Here is a 20,892-nt window from a genome sequence, read left to right as displayed (position 1 = left end):
CCTTTGTAAGAATGAGCCGGGGCTCGTTAGTGCCTGGGACTCCCCAAACGTGCTGTATGTAGGCGCTTACTTTAGGGTTGTTAACCTCTGGACCTTGCTGCAGCAGGATATCCTGGAAGCTGAGGGAGGCCCTAGTGGCTAGAGCACTGAAGTGGGTTCTAATCCCGTTTTGACCACCCGCCCGCTGGGTAACCTTGGGCACGTCACTGCATCTCTTTGTGCGCCAGATTCCATCTGTAAAATGGCCTGAAATATCGGCCTCCTTTGTAAGGTGCCCTGAGATTAACTGATGACAAGCGTCAGAGAAGAGCTAGGGGTTGTGTTTTTCTGTGACTAGCCCTGGCATATGCCAGGACACTGGTGAGGATGCTAGTGACAGCTTGAGGGCACCATCAGATCAGCTGCTGGGGTTCCAGAGCTGTCCCCGTCCCCTGTGCAGCACTGCAGAGCTGGGTGTGTTTCATGGGGGCTTAGGGCTTCCTCTGAAATATCCTGCACCAACACTGGGGAGATCTGCCTGCTGCCTGGGATGGCTGGGGGTGGGATGCCAGGCTGGTGGTCCATTGGCCAGGCCCCTTCCCTGCTGTGCACAGGTGCCTCGCCTGGCCGGGTTGGTGGCTGCTGATCATATTACACTGAGCCCTGGCCAAGAGGCTCTGAGGACGGTTTTGTTCTCTCCTTGCTCTGAAACCCAACCTGAGCCTTGTTCCCACCAGTTCAAAGAGGAACCTGATGCCAGGCAGCAGCATGCGGGGCCAGGGGGCTGTTTGGGCCAAACACAGCAGCGCTGGGGGGTGCAGCTGCAATTCCAGTGGAACTAGGGTGACCAGATGTCCCGATTTTATAGGGACAGTCCTGATATTCAGGGCTTTTTCTTATATAGGCACCTATTACCCCCCACCCCCGTCCCAATTTTTCACATATGCTGTCTGGTTACCCTAAGTGGAACCGTCCCCTGAGCTGGACCTGGGGTGATAGCCACTGGGCTTGCAGGGCTTGCCTGGCCCTGGGCCTCCAGCATTTCCCAGCTGCCACTGTGGTGGTGCATGCAAATGGTGTGGATTCCTAGAGCCATCCTACTCCAGGGATCCCTGGATCCCCCCATCCCCCTGCATTTCCTCCTTATTTCAGTGCTCTGGCTGGTCTGCCTCGCTGGGCTCCCCACAATGGACCAGGCACAGCCGGGCTCCTGAGGCCACCCCCTCCAGAGCCAGCCTCTGCCTTCCCAGCCTGGCTGAAGAACAGCTTATCTTGTCCCGTGGGGCCTCAACAAACGGCCAGGTGCCTTGTGAATGGGGAGGGATGTCCCAGCAGCAAGTATGGGCCTGTCCTCTCCGCCGCAGCGCTGGGCTGCGCCCAGGAGCAGGAGCCGGGGCCAGCAGTGCTCACAGAGGACAAAGGAAGATAAATGTTTCCCTGGCGGGGGCCTGGGGCTCAGTGGGTGAAGAACACTGGGTAACGCACAGAGCCTGCAGCCCCTGGCACTTGCTTCAGGGAGCAGCTGCCCTGGTCTCTCTGGATTCTCGTGCTGGATCAGGGATCCCAGCTCTGCCCCCTCTCACCCCCCACCCCCTCACCCCTCTGGCTCACACACCTTGCTGGTGCCGCTCAGTCCTGACCTTGCACCCTCCAGTCCCAGCTCTGTTTTGGGACCCGCAGCCCCCCGTAATCCCCACCCTTGTTCTCTGCATGCTGCCATCTGGAAAGCGGAGCTGCTGCTCCGGGGCCCTGACTCAGTTCCACCATCCAGCTGTAGCTGACACCTGAGACCCAGCTAGTCTCTGGCAAACCTAATCTCCTGAGCTCCCCTGAGAGAGCAGCTGTGCCATTAGCCTGTGGGCCCAGTTCCCGAGGGACCCCAGCTTTCAAAAGGGCCATTCGGGAGCAGGGAGGTCACTGGCTAGCATTCCCTGGGGCATGCGGAGACCGTCTCCTTCTGGATCTACCTTCTCCATTTGTCTCTGCCCGGAGGAGAGGCCAAAGCAGAGGTCGGTCCCTGCTAGACAATCTGTGCCCAGTACAAGCCGGCAGAGATCTCCCTGCCCCATCTCGCTGCTCATTGCTCCTTGGAGTGCAGCTGAGCTCCAGTTTAGCACGGTCTAATTGCCAGCCAAGCCCCCAGGGGCCAGCCTGTCTCACATCTCGGAATCAGGTCAGTTATTAAAAGGCTACAAACCCTGAGCCCCCAGAGGAGGATAGCAGCAAACAAGGAGACTGAGAGAGGGAAGGGCAGGAGCCATGCCAGGGCCGGGGGCAAGATAGAGCCAGGAGCTGTACCAGCATGGGGGGCACAATGGAGCTGGGAGTTGTGCTAGGTTGGGGGTGGGGGGGTGATGGAGCAGTGAACCATGCCAGGGCAGAGGGCGTGATGGAGCCGGCTGTCACGTGGCGCTCCCCTGATGTCAGCAGTGACGCTGGTGGGAGAACGTTCAGCAGAACAGATCCCTCTCGGAAAACACCTTTTTGACTAAAACCAATTTTATTTATTTATTATTTTTGCAAACTTGTGTCTGTTTTGACAAAAAATACATTTTGGAAAATGGTGGGGAGAAGCTGTGACCAAAGCAGCCCGTCCTGCTTTGCCAGGGCTGGAACCAGAGGTTCCATGGTTTGTTTTCAAAAGGCCGTTTCATTTAGAAAGTGGCTGTGTTTTATATATAAACCGAATTTCACATTGAAACATGGCCAATATGGAAACAAACCGTTCGGACTGACCCCAAATTGGGACAGTGCCACTTCCCAGGCCACACAGCTGCCAGCTGGCACCGAGTGTCTGTACCCCCAGCGCCCTTCGATTGGGTTTTGGAGCTGCCCAGCTGGCCCCTCCTGGCTCCGTCCCCCGGCGTGCGGCCTCGGGGTGTCTCAGCCTGTTGGGGAGCCTCTTGAGTCAGGGACTCTCCAGGAGGTGCAATCCCGGCGCCACAGGGAGCTGCTTACCCCGCAGAGAGCGGAATGGCCCCCTGCCCCAGCCTGTCTCCCTGGGAGATGGTCGGTCTCTACACAGCCTGGTCAGTGGGGCAGGCTGGGGGGGGCTGTCCTCAGAGACCCAATGGAGGTTCATTTCACTGCCATCCTGTTGTAGAAGGTGTATGGCAGCCCAGCGCATGCCGCAGCCCAGGTGCCTGCTACGCCATCCCTCGTCCCCCCCGATTGCTGCGCTGGGACACGCGGCTTCCCAAGGAGAGTGGGGGCTCGCAGCGTGTGGGGCAGGCGGGCCTGATCCTAGGGCTGCCCGGGAAAGGAGGCTGGCACGTGGCCATGCCCTGCTGACTCCTGGCACCCGGTGTCCCGGCAGGTAGTGGTGCTCATGGACCCCATGGAGGACCCCGAGGACATCCTGCGAGCCAACCGCTCCCGCGAGAAATCCTATGTCTTCGACGTGGCCTTTGACTTCACGGCAACTCAGGTGAGGAGCTGGGCCCCTGGAATCCTGCCGGGCTCGAAGCCCTTCATATGGGCCACCCAGCCCTGAGCCTGGAGGATTGGGGGGTCCTCGGCGGGGGACCTTGCTATCCCAGCATCCTCAGCCCCCACCCTGCCCCCTCCCCATCTGCGCGACACAGTGGCTATGGCAGCAGGTGCTCAATGGCGGCCGGGCAGCGGGGCTGGGCCAGGCCGGGGGCTGGGCCAAGCTGGGCCCTGGGTCTGGTTTCAGCAGTTCCATTTCATGCTAATGTCCACAATACGCTGACACTGGGGAGGCTGCCCCCGTCAAATGCCCCCCGCTTCCTTGTAACAACCAAGGCAAGCGGGGGAAGGGAGAGCGTGGGGGGTACTGTGCATCCCCTCTCCTCCAGTGCCCAGAGACCTGCCCTTCAGCAGGTTTCTGAGCCCCTCATTGGCCCCAGGTGGCGGGGAAGGGAATTGGAACTCATCTAGTGGATGGAATCAGAGCTGCCCAGCTGTGTGTCAGCAGCCCTATACTGCTCCCTGTTGGTGGCGATTCTCCTGCACCTTGGGTGGCAGGAGCCAGGGCATGGAGCACAGGAGGGTCTGAGCTCTGTCCCTGCGCGCTGGGTGAGCACAGGTCTGTCCCAGCACACCAGGGCGTGTGCCTCATCGTGGGGCATGCCGGGAGGGTTAGGGTGGTGGCTGCATGCAGGTGGGTGAGTGGAGCAGAGGAAAGGCCCGTAACGGTGGCTGGACAGCTGCGGAGGGGTCTGGGACCCGGGGGGAAGCTGGATGGTACATGCGCACCCCACATTTTCAGTTGAGGGGAGTTTGGTCCAAAGGTAATTGCCTCGGTGTTGTGGAGGGGGGAGATGACAGGACACGGGGGTGGGGGGAGAATCCTGACATGTCTGTCTGCACCGCCTCCCCACCGAGGCCTGTCACCCTCCCGTGCTCTCCGGCTGCAGGAGATGGTCTATCGCGCCACCACCAAGGGCCTGATCGAAGGTGTCATCTCTGGGTACAACGCAACCGTCTTCGCCTACGGCCCCACCGGTAAGGGCCGCCCCACGCTGGGAACGCTTGCCCGCAGGGGCCAAGGCAGGGAGCCACACGGGGCAGGGAGCCACCCGCGCCTCTGGCCAAGAAGGCAACGTTTCGGCCTCGCCACGGGGGTAGCGGGAGGGCAGGGTCTGGGAGGCACCCAGGGCCTGTGGGCCCCCAGCTCTGGCACTAAGGAGTCGGCTCAGAGCCACAAAGGGGAGGGTGCAGCATGAAGCAGATGTCCACGGGGGATGCCTGCGAGCCGCTGGTGGCCGGGTCCCCGTCCCCACCCCGCCCAGCACAGACCCACAGGGGATGCCCCGTCCCCTCCCCGCCTAGCACAGACCCATGGGGTCCCCTGTCCGGCAGAGAGCCCTGACTGCCTTCCTGCTGCCCCCCAGGCTGCGGGAAGACGTACACCATGCTGGGCACAGACCATGAGCCCGGCATCTACGCACGCACCCTCCATGACCTCTTCAGAGCCATTGAGGAGACCAGCGATGACATGGAGTATGAGGTGTCGATGTCCTACCTCGAGGTAAGGCCCAAGTGTGTAAGGACAGGCAGGTTGTGTGTCTGGTGTGTGTGTGTGTACAGGCGAGTTGTGTATGTATGGTGTCTGTATAGTGTGTGTGTATGGACGGGCGGGTTCTGTGTTTGGTGCTCATGCAGGGTGTGTCTGTGTAGTGTGTGTGTGTATGGATAGGTGGGTTGTGTGTGTGTACGGTGCCTGTGGTGCTGATACAGGGTGTGTTTGTGTGTGTGTGTGTGTGTGTGTGGACAGGTGGGTTGCGTGTGTGTGGTGCTCATACAGTGTGTGTTGTATAGTGTGTGTGTGGATAGGTGGGTTGTGTGTGTGTGGTGTGTGTGGTGCTCATACAGTGTGTGTTGTATAGTGTGTGTGTGGATAGGTGGGTTGTGTGTGTGTGGTGTCTGTGGTGCTGATACAGGGTGTGTTGTATAGTGTGTGTGTGTGTGTGGACAGGTGGGTTGCGTGTGTGTGGTGCTCATACAGTGTGTGTTGTATAGTGTGTGTGTGGATAGGTGGGTTGTGTGTGTACGGTGTCTGTGGTGCTGATACAGGGTGTGTTGTATAGTGTGTGTGTGTGTGTGTGTGGACAGGTGGGTTGCGTGTGTGTGGTGCTCATACAGTGTGTGTTGTATAGTGTGTGTGTGGATAGGTGGGTTGTGTGTGTGTGGTGTCTGTGGTGCTGATACAGGGTGTGTTGTATAGTGTGTGTGTGTGTGTGTGGACAGGTGGGTTGCGTGTGTGTGGTGCTCATACAGTGTGTGTTGTATCGTGTGTGTGCGCACACGTGTGTACGGACAGGCAGGTGGGGTGTGTAACGTGCATTCGTGTGTATGGTCTGGGAGGTGCCAGGGACTGGGGGGACTTGGCTTCCCCTTTCCCCAGCTCACGTGGAGCCCCCGGGGTCGCTCCATCTTCTCTGCCCGTCTCAGTCGCCGGCTTTGTGGTCCAGCGAGCACCCGCTCTGTGCCCCGCGGGCAGATAATCGCCGTGGTAACGCACGGGGACTCGCTGCCAGCTCGCTGCCTGCATGGGCTACCACAGTATTGACACAGGCAGCCAGGCTGCCCGGGAGGAACCACCCACAAAGACTCCCTGGGAGCCAGGCAACGGGGCCGGGGTGGCCGAGAGGATAAATATCCGGGAGTGGGGCCTGGGCAGGGACCAGGGGCGCGCCCAACTCCCTCGTGCAGCTGGGCCCCAGCCCAATCCTGCCGCGGGCCTGGTCCAGAGGGTCAGGGCTGACGGCAGCGTGCCAGCTCCTGGAACCTCATGGCAGGGCTGCTAAGGGGCAGTGCTATGGGGCAGGGTGGGGAGCAGATGCTGGGCCTGAGGGAGCTCACAGGTGCCAAGGAGCAAAGGACCCTCATGTTCCTTCTCTGAGCTGTTCAGCCCCAGTGGCGTGGGGGGCTGGGAGCCTGATCCGGGGCTGGGGCCCTGGGGTCTCTAAACCATCAGCACTCGCCGGCCGCTGTCAGGGCCCAGGCAAGACTCTGCCCAGAGTCAGGGCAGGAGCCCGACAGCTGCCAACGCCCAGTGGAGGGGATTGGCCCTTCCCTGAATATCGGCTGCATTTCCCTGCTGCCGCCTGGCACTCTGCCTGGCCCCCCGAAGGTGGGGGTGCCCTTGGCTTGGGGGAAGGTGGGGCCCCTCCTTGGCATTTTCCACGCTGGCCCCCATTGTGGGCACTGGCATGGCAGGGCTTGATCCCAAGAGCCAAGCACCCAGGGCTGATGGGGAGCGAAGCCAGGCTGACTGTGGAGGGTGCATTGGGCTCTCTGGTGTGGGTAGGGTGTGGCCAGCCCAGATGGGTGGGGTGGGGCAAAATGTCATGCCAGACTCCTGCAGCTCACCCCTGCCGTGGCCAAAGACATAGAGGGGGGTTCTTTGGCTGCCGCTCTCCCTCCCCTGTGCCAACCCCCTCCCGCTGCGACTAGATCTACAACGAGATGATCCGGGACCTGCTCAACCCGTCGCTGGGCTTCCTGGAGCTGCGGGAGGACGCCAAGGGAGTGATCCAGGTGGCGGGGATCACCGAAGTCTCCACCATCAACGCCAAGGAGGTGAGCGTGGGGCACAGACCCCGGCACGACTTTCAATCCTGCAGCTCCCCTTGTCTCCAGCCCCCCCTACACACGGCCTCTCCTGGCCTCGAGCGTAGGAGCCTAGAGACTCGCCCCCTGCCTGGGCGCCAGGCCAGCGGAGCTGGGTCTGGAGTAGCCGTGGTCAGGCTGTTGGCCATGAGTGCCCTGCCCGGCAGTCCCCTCCTCCGAGTCCTGTCAGCGCGCTGTCCCGGCGCGGCCCCAGAGCCCTCCCCTCACCTGGCACGGTGCTGAAGTGACATCCTGCGAAGGGGGGCCACGAAACCCAGGGACACTATTAGGGCACTGGTGGGGTGCGCACTGACCCGGCGCGGCAGGCTGGGGGGTGGAGGGGAACGAACGTCCAGGGACACAGGCTGTATGTGCTGCAGGGGTGCCCAGCGGAGATGCGAGGCTGCCACGTGCAGCGGGGTGCTGGAGGGACTGGGTGGCAGAGCGACTGGCTGTGTCCCACTCTGCCCCCCTCTCAACCTGCCCACCATCGCCCTCTTGCCCCCTTGCCGCCCCGCAGGTCATGCAGCTGCTGCTGAAGGGGAACAAGCAGAGGATGCAGGAGCCCACGGCCGCCAACCAGACATCGTCGCGGTCCCACGCTGTGCTGCAGGTCACCGTCCGCCAGAAGCCCCGCATCAGGAACATCATGCAGGAGGTGCGGGTGGGGCGGCTCTTCATGATCGACCTGGCTGGCTCCGAGAGGGCATCTCAGGTACGGGGAGGGAGTTCCAGGGGGGCAGCCCAGCGGTGCCAGCAGCCGGTTGGTGCACAGGGGAGAACACTTCCACGCTCTGTGGGGTAGAGGGGCAACAAGAGGGTGAATGTACAGCGATGTGGGCACATGCCGGGGGCAGGCTCTCGAGTGGGGTGGAGAGGATCAGTCTGGGTGCTGCAGCAGGTTTTGTCCTGGGGACGTGGCAGTAGCATGATGCATTGAGGGGATGTGGCCTCGTGGTCTGGGCATGGGGCTGGGAGCCAGGACGGTGCGGTCCTAACCCCAGCGCCACTGCAGCCTGGCTGTGGGGCCGCGGTCGAGCCACGTTCCCTTGCTGCGACTGTGAGACAGGGCCGACGACCCTGCTCTGGGAGCTGGGGCTTTGCACTGAGGCCAGGAGACAGGCTCCGACATGATCAGTCGCAGAAGGCAGGGTTCAGGGGCTCCACTCAAGGGATGGCTCCCCCCAAATTGCCAGGGCCCCCCAAGTCTGTGGGGTGGGGCTGGCCCCTCCATGTCCTGAATGGAGAGAGAGGGAACTTGCGAAAGGCAGGACAAAGAACCCACCCCAGTGCCCAGGAAGCTGGGCAGGCCAAATGCATCCACCTTGGTCTAGGTTGGACATCCCCTGTGTGGTGTGCTGTGCTGCGGGTACACGGGCGAGCCAGGGCTGGACTAGCAGGGGGCAGTGGGTCGGAACTGAGGGGCACCAGCACAGGTGGGTGATGGACCAGGGGTAGGTCAGGCCGATGGCCATGATAACACACACGCTGCCTCCCACCCGGTGTGCCAGCAATGGATACCTTCGGCCCCTAGAGACCGTGGTGATTGGCGCTTCCAGGGGGCCGTGGGTCAGACTGTACGTTTGATGGGCACCAGCAGAGCTGTGCGTGGGGTGCCCAGGGCTGGAGTCACCAGCTTTGGGGCTGGATCAGTCCTGAGGGTAGGTCCCTCATGTGCCATGGTCCCACGCGACTATGTGTGCCGGGTTCGGCTGCAGTCTGTGCTCCCTGGGGCTGCGTGGGGGACTGGAGCCCTTGCTCCCGGATCCGCTCTGCCCACGCAGTCCTGGTGCCAGGCAGAACAATGGACTTCACCAGCTGGTGCTGCTCCGGTTTAGTCAAGCTCACAGCGCCCCCTAGTGCCGCAGGCTTGGGGTTGGCCCTCTTCTAGACCAATCCCCGTTTCCACGCTCCATTTACTGGGCACAGCGCGTGTTTCAGGGGAGGCTCTGGCAGTTTCCAGTAGGGGGGCAGGTCAGATGACCTCGGCTTTCCCTTTCCCAGCCTGGACTCCTGGCTGGTTCATGCAGTAGCTTCGCCTGCGGCTTGTGGAAAGGTGGCACCTGCGGGGGAAGTGCGAGTGCTGGGTTAGGAGATGTCACGGAAGTGCTGCCCGCAAGCCGTGGGGTCTGCTGGAGGTCCCCGTGCGTATAGGCTATTGTTGTCGGGTCATTTGTGGGCACTGGGCTGTGCACACTGATTTGTTATCTAGGGTTGCGTGTGTGTTTGTTATTGTAGGGTTGCTTGTTGGTGCTCAGAGCTGGGCTGTTGCCTTTGATTTTCTCTCCTTTAAAAAGAAAAAAGACCATTTAAGTGGGGGGGGGGATGTTTCCAAGCAGCCAAACATCCCCTAGTCACGAGCGCTTTGCCAGTGGAGGAGTGGGACCCTTGGCCACGCCATGCTGCGCCATGCCCTGCAGGGGGTGCTGGCGAGGGCCCCAGTGGGAGCTGTTGTGTGGGTACCAAACCCGCGCCTTCCCCGATGCCTGCGCAGCCCATCGCTCTGCCGGGCGTTGTCATGTCCAAGCCGACTCTTCCGTGTGCTGCTAGGCGCCTGCAAGCCGGGGGTGTGCTTGGGAGTGGCCATGCACAAAGCCCCGCGTGCCCCTCCTCCAGGGCTGGCCCCGAATCTCTGCCTCACACCCTTGCCCTGCCCCCACAGACCCAGAACCGTGGGCAGAGGATGAAGGAGGGAGCCCACATCAACCGCTCGCTGCTGGCCCTGGGGAACTGCATCAATGCCCTGAGCGACAAGGGGGCCCCCAAGTACGTCAACTACCGCGACAGCAAGCTCACCCGCCTCCTGAAGGTACAGCGGGACGAGCGCCCGCCGGACCCTGGGCCAGGGCGGGGCGATCAGCAGCACCTTGCAGCAGGCAGTTGGGGTGCAGGCCCGGGGAGGGGACCCAGGGCTGGAGCACCCAGCGTGAGTGACACGGCTCCAGCTCTGCACAGCTCGGTCTGGCCCGCGTCAGCCCGGGTGCCATGTGTGCCAGGAGGTCGGGACCACCGCGGCGTGGCCAAGGGGCCAGAATAGCGCAGGCCCCTAGGGCCAGGCTGGGGGTGGGCAGACGGGCCTGGGCCCAGCTCGTTCCGATTCCAGTGCCTGGGGCAGAGGCCTGGGGATAGGGCTGCAGCCTCCGGCCCTGGCAGACACCCAGCCCCACGATCCTCTGTCGCCAGGACTCCCTCGGGGGCAACAGCCGCACAGTCATGATCGCCCACATCAGCCCTGCCAGCAGCGCCTTCGAGGAGTCCCGCAGCACCCTCACCTACGCCGACCGCGCCAAGAGCATCAAAACCACGGTACTGCTGGCACCCGGCCTGGGGCACCCAGCACCCTGCCCTCCCTTCCCCCACCCGGCACCCCACCCTGTGTCCTCTCACCGGGCGCCCCACCCTCCCTTCCCCCACCCGGCGCCCCACCCTCTGTCCTCTCACCGGGCGCCCCACGCTCTGTCCTCTCACCGGGCGCCCCACCCTCCCTTCCCCCACCCGGCGCCCCACCCTCTGTCCTCTCACCGGGCGCCCCACCCTCCCTTCCCCCACCCGGCGCCCCACCCGGCGCCCCACCCTCTGTCCTCTCACCCGGCGCCCCGCCCTCCCTTCCCCCACCCGGCGCCCCGCCCTCTGTCCTCTCACCGGGCGCCCCGCCCTCCCTTCCCCCACCCGGCGCCCTCCCTTCCCCCACCCGGCGCCCCATGCTCTGTCCTCTCACCGGGCGCCCCGCCCTCCCTTCCCCACCAGGGGCACCTGGCATCCTGATCCTCCCCCTTGCCTGGGCACCCAGCACCCCGCCCTCCTGCCTTCTAGGAGAGACCCGCCCCCCTTCCCCGGGAGCAGCCGGGGTGCAGTGCTGGCGGGAGTCACCTCCCCAGCGCGCTGACCCTTCGGCCCGTCTCCGCAGGTGAGGCGGAACCTGCTCAATGTCTCGTACCACGTTGCCCAGTACACCCGCATCATCTCGGACCTGCGCAGCGAGATCCGGCGTCTCAAGTGCAAGATCGACGCGCAGGGGCCGCGCCCGGCCCGGGGCGAGCGGGGTGACATCCGCCACATCCAAGGTAACGCCGGCGGGGCCGGCCCTCCCCGCTGCCAGGCCCGATCACACTGCCCCACACCGAGCTGGTACCACTCCCTGCTCCCGCCGGAGCCAGGTGCTGCTCCCGGCCGCGCCTTCTCCTCAGCAGAAGGCAGCCGGGCGGCCGTGCCCCCACCCCGGAGGAGGGCAGCCGGGCGGCCGTGCCCCCACCCCACTGGAGGGCGGCCGGGCGGCCGTGCCCCCACCCCGGAGGAGGGCAGCCGGGCGGCCGTGCCCCCACCCCGGAGGAGGGCAGCCGGGCGGCCGTGCCCCCACCCCAGAGGAGGGCAGCCGGGCGGCCGTGCCCCCACCCCGGAGGAGGGCAGCCGGGCGGCCGTGCCCCCACCCCGGAGGAGGGCGGTTCTGATGACCCAGGAGGGATCCCTGCATGCCCCCATGCGCGCGATGCCCTGGGGACGGCGGCTGCTCTGTGCGTGCCCTATCCGGCAGGAGGCGCCCCCGCAGTGACCAAACCCACCCCTCGTGTGTTACAGCCGAGGTGCAGCTCCTCAGCTCCCTCTGCGACCGGCAGGAGATGGACCAGCTGCGGGAACAGCTGATCGGTGCCTTCCAGGAGCAGATGGACCTGCGGCGCCAGCTGATGGAGCTGGAGAACAGCTACATGGAGATTCAGATCGAGAGCACCCGGCACCTGCTGACCATTGCAGAGTAAGCACAGCCCTGCCCAGCCCCCACAGAGAGCCGGGGTGTCACTGGGGCTCCAGGAAACCTCCTCCCTCCCTGTATAACTGGCCTGCCGGGCTGGGCGTCTTGAGATCTCCCTGGCTCAGCAGCCGGCGGGAGCTGGTCAGTATAGCCAGGTAATGCCCAGCCAGGTTTACTGCCCTGTCAGTGGGCGAGGAGCGCCACATGTCAGCAGTTGGGCATAGCCAAGGCCCGGGAGGTTGCAATCTGCCAGGGGCTGACGCTCGCGCTCTCCCCTGGCGACTCCAGCTGGGACCAGGAGAAGAGGCACCGGGCGCAGAAGTGCAGGGAGGAGCTGAGGAAGGAAGAGAGCGAGAGGGATTCGGACACCGGGGACGAGCAGCCGGACGCCCCGGAGCCACAGGAAGTGAGCTCGGCCAGGGAGAACGTCGCCGCCCTCATGGGGGAGCAGAAGAAGCTGCGCAAGCAAAAGGTTCCTGGGATGGGTGGGGGGGAGGGAGAGCTCGGGGGGAGGTGCTGTGGGACTGGGCTTTGGGGCCTGATGGGGAGAAATTAGCTTGGTGGGTCTCAGCCCAAGGCTGGGTGCCCCCACGCACAGCCCACCCCTGCCCCACTGCTGGATTGGCATCAGCTGTTGTGACTGCCAGGTTCTGGTCAGAATTGGTCCGGGCTGGGATAGCAGGGGGGCTGCAGGTTCAGACTGAGGGGCACCAGCAGAGCTGGAGGGCAGGGAGCCCAGGGCTGGGGTAGCAGGGGCAGTGGGTTGGGATTGAGGGACACTGGCAGAGCTGGAGGGCGGGGTGCCCAGGGCTGGGGTAGCAGGGGCAGTGGGTTGGGATTATGGGGCACCGGGAGAGCTGTGGGGGCGGGGTGCCCAGGGCTGGGGTAGCAGGGGCAGTGGGTTGGGATTGAGGGGCACCAGCAGAGCTGGAGGGCAGGGAGCCCAGGGCTGGGGTAGCAGGGGCAGTGGGTTGGGATTGAGGGGCACCAGCAGAGCTGGAGGGCAGGGTGCCCAGGGCTGGGGTAGCAGGGGCAGTGGGTTGGGATTGAGGGACACTGGCAGAGCTGGAGGGCGGGGTGCCCAGGGCTGGGGTAGCAGGGGCAGTGGGTTGGGATTGAGGGACACTGGCAGAGCTGGAGGGCGGGGTGCCCAGGGCTGGGGTAGCAGGGGCAGTGGGTTGGGATTGAGGGACACTGGCAGAGCTGGAGGGCGGGGTGCCCAGGGCTGGGGTAGCAGGGGCAGTGGGTTGGGATTGAGGGACACTGGCAGAGCTGGAGGGCGGGGTGCCCAGGGCTGGGGTAGCAGGGGCAGTGGGTTGGGATTATGGGGCACCGGGAGAGCTGTGGGGGCGGGGTGCCCAGGGCTGGGGTAGCAGGGGCAGTGGGTTGGGATTGAGGGACACTGGCAGAGCTGGAGGGCGGGGAGCCCAGGGCTGGGGTAGCAGGGGCAGTGGGTTGGGATTGAGGGACACTGGCAGAGCTGGAGGGCGGGGTGCCCAGGGCTGGGGTAGCAGGGGCAGTGGGTTGGGATTATGGGGCACCGGGAGAGCTGTGGGGGCGGGGTGCCCAGGGCTGGGGTAGCAGGGGCAGTGGGTTGGGATTGAGGGACACTGACAGAGCTGGAGGGCGGGGAGCCCAGGGCTGGGGTAGCAGGGGCAGTGGGTTGGGATTGAGGGACACTGGCAGAGCTGTGGGGGCGGGGTGCCCAGGGCTGGGGTAGCAGGGGCAGTGGGTTGGGATTGAGGGACAGTGGCAGAGCTGGAGGGCGGGGTGCCCAGGGCTGGGGTAGCAGGGGCAGTGGGTTGGGATTATGGGGCACCGGGAGAGCTGTGGGGGCGGGGTGCCCAGGGCTGGGGTAGCAGGGGCAGTGGGTTGGGATTGAGGGACACTGGCAGAGCTGGAGGGCAGGGTGCCCAGGGCTGGGGTAGCAGGGGCAGTGGGTTGGGATTGAGGGACACTGGCAGAGCTGGAGGGCGGGGTGCCCAGGGCTGGGGTAGCAGGGGCAGTGGGTTGGGATTGAGGGACACTGGCAGAGCTGGAGGGCAGGGTGCCCAGGGCTGGGGTAGCAGGGGCAGTGGGTTGGGATTGAGGGACACTGGCAGAGCTGGAGGGCGGGGTGCCCAGGGCTGGGGTAGCAGGGGCAGTGGGTTGGGATTGAGGGACACTGGCAGAGCTGGAGGGCGGGGTGCCCAGGGCTGGGGTAGCAGGGGCAGTGGGTTGGGATTATGGGGCACCGGGAGAGCTGTGGGGGCGGGGTGCCCAGGGCTGGGGTAGCAGGGGCAGTGGGTTGGGATTATGGGGCACCGGGAGAGCTGTGGGGGCGGGGTGCCCAGGGCTGGGGTAGCAGGGGCAGTGGGTTGGGATTGAGGGACACTGGCAGAGCTGGAGGGCGGGGAGCCCAGGGCTGGGGTAGCAGGGGCAGTGGGTTGGGATTATGGGGCACCGGGAGAGCTGTGGGGGCGGGGTGCCCAGGGCTGGGGTAGCAGGGGCAGTGGGTTGGGATTGAGGGGCACCAGCAGAGCTGGAGGGCAGGGAGCCCAGGGCTGGGGTAGCAGGGGCAGTGGGTTGGGATTGAGGGGCACCAGCAGAGCTGGAGGGCAGGGTGCCCAGGGCTGGGGTAGCAGGGGCAGTGGGTTGGGATTGAGGGACAGTGGCAGAGCTGGAGGGCGGGGTGCCCAGGGCTGGGGTAGCAGGGGCAGTGGGTTGGGATTGAGGGACACTGGCAGAGCTGTGGGGGCGGGGTGCCCAGGGCTGGGGTAGCAGGGGCAGTGGGTTGGGATTGAGGGACACTGGCAGAGCTGGAGGGCGGGGTGCCCAGGGCTGGGGTAGCAGGGGCAGTGGGTTGGGATTGAGGGACACTGGCAGAGCTGGAGGGCGGGGTGCCCAGGGCTGGGGTAGCAGGGGCAGTGGGTTGGGATTATGGGGCACCGGGAGAGCTGTGGGGGCGGGGTGCCCAGGGCTGGGGTAGCAGGGGCAGTGGGTTGGGATTGAGGGACACTGGCAGAGCTGGAGGGCAGGGTGCCCAGGGCTGGGGTAGCAGGGGCAGTGGGTTGGGATTGAGGGACACTGGCAGAGCTGGAGGGCGGGGTGCCCAGGGCTGGGGTAGCAGGGGCAGTGGGTTGGGATTATGGGGCACCGGGAGAGCTGTGGGGGCGGGGTGCCCAGGGCTGGGGTAGCAGGGGCAGTGGGTTGGGATTATGGGGCACCGGGAGAGCTGTGGGGGCGGGGTGCCCAGGGCTGGGGTAGCAGGGGCAGTGGGTTGGGATTGAGGGACACTGGCAGAGCTGGAGGGCAGGGTGCCCAGGGCTGGGGTAGCAGGGGCAGTGGGTTGGGATTGAGGGACACTGGCAGAGCTGGAGGGCGGGGTGCCCAGGGCTGGGGTAGCAGGGGCAGTGGGTTGGGATTGAGGGACACTGGCAGAGCTGGAGGGCAGGGTGCCCAGGGCTGGGGTAGCAGGGGCAGTGGGTTGGGATTGAGGGACACTGGCAGAGCTGGAGGGCGGGGTGCCCAGGGCTGGGGTAGCAGGGGCAGTGGGTTGGGATTATGGGGCACCGGGAGAGCTGTGGGGGCGGGGTGCCCAGGGCTGGGGTAGCAGGGGCAGTGGGTTGGGATTATGGGGCACCGGGAGATCTGTGGGGGCGGGGTGCCCAGGGCTGGGGTAGCAGGGGCAGTGGGTTGGGATTGAGGGACACTGGCAGAGCTGGAGGGCGGGGAGCCCAGGGCTGGGGTAGCAGGGGCAGTGGGTTGGGATTGAGGGACACTGGCAGAGCTGGAGGGCGGGGTGCCCAGGGCTGGGGTAGCAGGGGCAGTGGGTTGGGATTGAGGGACACTGGCAGAGCTGGAGGGCGGGGTGCCCAGGGCTGGGGTAGCAGGGGCAGTGGGTTGGGATTGAGGGACACTGGCAGAGCTGGAGGGCAGGGTGCCCAGGGCTGGGGTAGCAGGGGCAGTGGGTTGGGATTGAGGGACACTGGCAGAGCTGGAGGGCGGGGAGCCCAGGGCTGGGGTAGCAGGGGCAGTGGGTTGGGATTGAGGGACACTGGCAGAGCTGGAGGGCGGGGTGCCCAGGGCTGGGGTAGCAGGGGCAGTGGGTTGGGATTGAGGGACACTGGCAGAGCTGGAGGGCGGGGAGCCCAGGGCTGGGGTAGCCGGGGCAGTGGGTTGGGATTGAGGGACACTGGCAGAGCTGGAGGGCGGGGAGCCCAGGGCTGGGGTAGCCGGGGCTGTGGGTTGGGATTGAGGGACACTGGCAGAGCTGGAGGGCGGGGAGCCCAGGGCTGGGGTAGCAGGGGCAGTGGGTTGGGATTATGGGGCACCGGGAGAGCTGTGGGGGCGGGGTGCCCAGGGCTGGGGTAGCAGGGGCAGTGGGTTGGGATTGAGGGACACTGGCAGAGCTGGAGGGCGGGGTGCCCAGGGCTGGGGTAGCCGGGGCAGTGGGTTGGGATTGAGGGACACTGGCAGAGCTGGAGGGTGGGGTGCCCAGGGCTGGGGTAGCCGGGGCTGTGGGTTGGGATTGAGGGACACTGGCAGAGCTGGAGGGCGGGGTGCCCAGGGCTGGGGTAGCAGGGGCAGTGGGTTGGGATTGAGGGACACTGGCAGAGCTGGAGGGCGGGGAGCCCAGGGCTGGGGTAGCAGGGGCAGTGGGTTGGGATTATGGGGCACCGGGAGAGCTGTGGGGGCGGGGTGCCCAGGGCTGGGGTAGCAGGGGCAGTGGGTTGGGATTGAGGGACACTGGCAGAGCTGGAGGGCGGGGTGCCCAGGGCTGGGGTAGCCGGGGCAGTGGGTTGGGATTGAGGGACACTGGCAGAGCTGGAGGGCAGGGTGCCCAGGGCTGGGGTAGCAGGGGCAGTGGGTTGGGATTGAGGGACACTGGCAGAGCTGGAGGGCGGGGAGCCCAGGGCTGGGGTAGCAGGGGCAGTGGGTTGGGATTGAGGGACACTGGCAGAGCTGGAGGGCGGGGAGCCCAGGGCTGGGGTAGCAGGGGCAGTGGGTTGGGATTGAGGGACACTGGCAGAGCTGGAGGGCAGGGTGCCCAGGGCTGGGGTAGCCAGGGCTGTGGGTTGGGATTATGGGGCACCGGGAGAGCTGTGGGGGCGGGGTGCCCAGGGCTGGGGTAGCAGGGGCAGTGGGTTGGGATTGAGGGACACTGGCAGAGCTGGAGGGCGTGGAGCCCAGGGCTGGGGTAGCAGGGGCAGTGGGTTGGGATTGAGGGACACTGGCAGAGCTGGAGGGCGTGGAGCCCAGGGCTGGGGTAGCAGGGGCAGTGGGTTGGGATTGAGGGACACTGGCAGAGCTGGAGGGCGTGGAGCCCAGGGCTGGGGTAGCAGGGGCAGTGGGTTGGGATTGAGGGACACTGGCAGAGCTGGAGGGCGGGGAGCCCAGGGCTGGGGTAGCAGGGGCAGTGGGTTGGGATTGAGGGACACTGGCAGAGCTGGAGGGCGGGGAGCCCAGGGCTGGGGTAGCCGGGGCTGTGGGTTGGGATTGAGGGACACTGGCAGAGCTGGAGGGCGGGGTGCCCAGGGCTGGGGTAGCAGGGGCAGTGGGTTGGGATTGAGGGACACTGGCAGAGCTGGAGGGCGGGGTGCCCAGGGCTGGGGTAGCCGGGGCAGTGGGTTGGGATTGAGGGACACTGGCAGAGCTGGAGGGCGGGGAGCCCAGGGCTGGGGTAGCAGGGGCAGTGGGTTGGGATTGAGGGACACTGGCAGAGCTGGAGGGCGGGGAGCCCAGGGCTGGGGTAGCCGGGGCAGTGGGTTGGGATTGAGGGACACTGGCAGAGCTGGAGGGCGGGGAGCCCAGGGCTGGGGTAGCAGGGGCAGTGGGTTGGGATTATGGGGCACCGGGAGAGCTGTGGGGGCGGGGAGCCCAGGGCTGGGGTAGCAGGGGCAGTGGGTTGGGATTATGGGGCACCGGGAGAGCTGTGGGGGCGGGGAGCCCAGGGCTGGGGTAGCCGGGGCAGTGGGTTGGGATTGAGGGACACTGGCAGAGCTGGAGGGCGGGGTGCCCAGGGCTGGGGTAGCAGGGGCAGTGGGTTGGGATTGAGGGACACTGGCAGAGCTGGAGGGCGGGGAGCCCAGGGCTGGGGTAGCAGGGGCAGTGGGTTGGGATTGAGGGACACTGGCAGAGCTGGAGGGCGGGGTGCCCAGGGCTGGGGTAGCCGGGGCAGTGGGTTGGGATTGAGGGACACTGGCAGAGCTGGAGGGCGGGGTGCCCAGGGCTGGGGTAGCCGGGGCAGTGGGTTGGGATTGAGGGACACTGGCAGAGCTGGAGGGCAGGGTGCCCAGGGCTGGGGTAGCCGGGGCAGTGGGTTGGGATTATGGGACACTGGCAGAGCTGTGGGGGCGGGGTGCCCAGGGCTGGGGTAGCCGGGGCAGTGGGTTGGGATTGAGGGACACTGGCAGAGCTGGAGGGCGGGGTGCCCAGGGCTGGGGTAGCAGGGGCAGTGGGTTGGGATTGAGGGACACTGGCAGAGCTGTGGGGGCGGGGTGCCCAGGGCTGGGGTAGCCGGGGCAGTGGGTTGGGATTGAGGGACACTGGCAGAGCTGGAGGGCGGGGAGCCCAGGGCTGGGGTAGCAGGGGCAGTGGGTTGGGATTGAGGGACACTGGCAGAGCTGGAGGGCGGGGTGCCCAGGGCTGGGGTAGCCGGGGCAGTGGGTTGGGATTGAGGGACACTGGCAGAGCTGGAGGGCAGGGTGCTCAGGGCTGGGGTAGCCGGGGCAGTGGGTTGGGATTATGGGGCACCGGGAGAGCTGTGGGGGCGGGGTGCCCAGGGCTGGGGTAGCCGGGGCAGTGGGTTGGGATTATGGGGCACTGGCAGAGCTGGAGGGCAGGGTGCCCAGGGCTGGGGTAGCAGGGGCTGTGGGTTGGGATTGAGGGACACTGGCAGAGCTGGAGGGCGGGGTGCCCAGGGCTGGGGTAGCAGGGGCAGTGGGTTGGGATTGAGGGACACTGGCAGAGCTGGAGGGCGGGGAGCCCAGGGCTGGGGTAGCAGGGGCAGTGGGTTGGGATTGAGGGACACTGGCAGAGCTGGAGGGCGGGGTGCCCAGGGCTGGGGTAGCAGGGGCAGTGGGTTGGGATTATGGGGCACCGGGAGAGCTGTGGGGGCGGGGTGCCCAGGCCTGGGGTAGCAGGGGCAGTGGGTTGGGATTGAGGGACACCGGCAGAGCTGGAGGGCAGGGTGCCCAGGGCTGGGGTAGCCGGGGCAGTGGGTTGGGATTGAGGGACACTGGCAGAGCTGGAGGGCAGGGTGCCCAGGGCTGGGGTAGCCGGGGCAGTGGGTCGGGACTGAGGGGCACCAGCAGAGCTGTCGCAGGGGGGGCGCCCAGGGCTGGGAAAGCCGGGGTCCATCTGGCCAGGGGTCCAGTCCATTCCACAGTGAGCCCTGGGGACAGGCTGGCCATGTGGGCAGGCCCGTGACACGGGGCCCTGGGCTGCTCTGCACCCGCAGGCGGAGCTGGAGAAGCGGTTCAAGGAGATCCGCCAGCGGGGGCGGCGGCTGGAGGAGGTCCTGCCTCGGCGCATCAGCTCGGAGGAGCAGCGCGAGGTGCTGAGCCTGCTCTGCAAGGTGCACGAGTTGGAGCTGGAGAACACGGAGATGCAGTCCAGCGCCCTGCTGAAGGACGGCGTCATCCGCCACAAGAACTACGTGGTCCGGCGCTTCGAGCAGCACCGCAGCCTCTGCGGCCGCATCATCCAGCAGCAGAGGCAGATCATCCACGGTGCGGGAGTGTGCCCCCCTCCGGGGCTGGGGGATCCTGGGGGGGCTCTGCGGGGCCCTGGCGCCCCCGCTGCAGCCGGCGCCGTGGGGTTGCATGACAACGCGATGATGTCGTGACGGGGCGAGGCTGGGTTGCCTTGCAGCGGGGCTATGTCATGGTGATGCCACGTCACGGCGTGATCATGTCAACTCAAGCTCCCCCATCTCCTCCTGACCTGGCCCAAACCCTTTCTCCCGGCCCCAGGCTCACCTCTGGCCCAGGGACCTGTGTGTCAGGATTAATGCAGGGCTGGGTGCCCCTGGGTAGGTCTGGGGGTGCTCCCCTAAGTCTGTGACCCCCCACTTCCATCTACTCCTCTCCCTGGCAGAATATCACCTCTCAGTCCCACACCACCTGGAGGAGCTGTATGAGATCTACCTGCGCGAGCTGGAGGAGGGCAGCCTGGACCGGGTTGCCAGCCTGGACCGCGTGGCCGCCAAAGCCCTGAAGGTACCTGTGGGGGGCACTGGTCCTTCCCTCTCGGCTCACACGCCATGGGGTCAGGATATCACTCAGCTCTTTGGAAACAGAGCAGGTCCCTGGGTGCTCTCTGGGCCCTCATATACCCTGGCACAAGAGGGGGTGACCAGCTCCAAACCAGGCAAAGTGAGTGCGGCTTCCAGCCCCCAGATGTGGTCACTGGGGGGTCAGCATCACACACAGTGGGGAGCTGGGGGGGCCTGAGTGTTGGTGGGAGGGGGCAATCAGAGAGCAAGGTAATTTTCCAGGGGAGGGAGTTGGGGGCTCAGTATGGAGGGGTTTCCTCTAGCCCCAAAGGGCCAATCCACCCATGAGTGAAGGGCAGAGAAGCTGCAGCCGGCAGGCTGTGTCCTGCAGCACCCCCAGAGGACCCATAAACCGCAAGGCAGCTGGGCTGGGCGTAACAGCAGCTGATTCCCCCGCAGGATACGTCTCTACCCAAGATCCCCCACCTCCCGGCTGCTGAGAGCGCCCTGGACTCCGACCAGGAGAGCGTGAGGACGCTGGGCTCAGAGCACCAGCCACTGCTGCGGCGTGACTCCCGCAGGCAGGCCCTGCCGCCCCTCGTGCTGGATGCAGAGAGGTAGGGCCCCGCCTGGGGGCAGGAGTGTCCCGCACACGTGGGTGTCTGTGTTCAGGACCCAGCCCTGGGGCTCTGGCTGCCCGCAGATCCTGGGGGAGGCATGAGTGACGAGAGGCTGGATGCAGCAGGTGGGCTGAGAGGAGGCTGCCAGGACCAAAGAGGAAGAGCCGGCGGGGGGGGGGGGCGCATTCAGAGCAAAGGGAACCTCCTTGTTACCCCCTCAGCCACAGCCGTTCCCTGATGTGTGGGCGTGGGAGGAGAAATGGACACGATAT

At 65.9% G+C, this 20,892-nt stretch overlaps 1 protein-coding gene across 1 annotated transcript in view; it reads left to right on the top strand.

Moving 5' to 3' along the window:
• The window catches only part of LOC311531313 (dynein axonemal intermediate chain 2-like), a 56,264-nt gene that overhangs the window by 30,071 nt on the left and 5,301 nt on the right, over positions 1-20,892 (top strand). Inside the window, exons 14-26 of the mRNA XM_084648563.1 lie at positions 3,296-3,406; positions 4,359-4,446; positions 4,836-4,972; positions 6,901-7,026; positions 7,577-7,771; positions 9,719-9,865; positions 10,240-10,362; positions 10,964-11,120; positions 11,632-11,806; positions 12,092-12,275; positions 19,245-19,515; positions 19,883-20,004; positions 20,460-20,617. Of these exons, the coding sequence (XP_084504689.1) occupies positions 3,296-3,406; positions 4,359-4,446; positions 4,836-4,972; positions 6,901-7,026; positions 7,577-7,771; positions 9,719-9,865; positions 10,240-10,362; positions 10,964-11,120; positions 11,632-11,806; positions 12,092-12,275; positions 19,245-19,515; positions 19,883-20,004; positions 20,460-20,617 (1,994 nt within the window). The remainder of the gene's footprint in view (positions 1-3,295; positions 3,407-4,358; positions 4,447-4,835; positions 4,973-6,900; positions 7,027-7,576; positions 7,772-9,718; positions 9,866-10,239; positions 10,363-10,963; positions 11,121-11,631; positions 11,807-12,091; positions 12,276-19,244; positions 19,516-19,882; positions 20,005-20,459; positions 20,618-20,892) is intronic.

This window comes from Lepidochelys olivacea (genome assembly GCF_965140295.1).
Source record: "Lepidochelys olivacea isolate rLepOli2 genome assembly, chromosome: 14".
Lineage (NCBI taxonomy): Eukaryota > Metazoa > Chordata > Testudines > Cheloniidae > Lepidochelys > Lepidochelys olivacea.
Note: the sequence above shows the minus strand (reverse complement) of the source record. Positions and strands in the feature narration are given on the sequence as shown.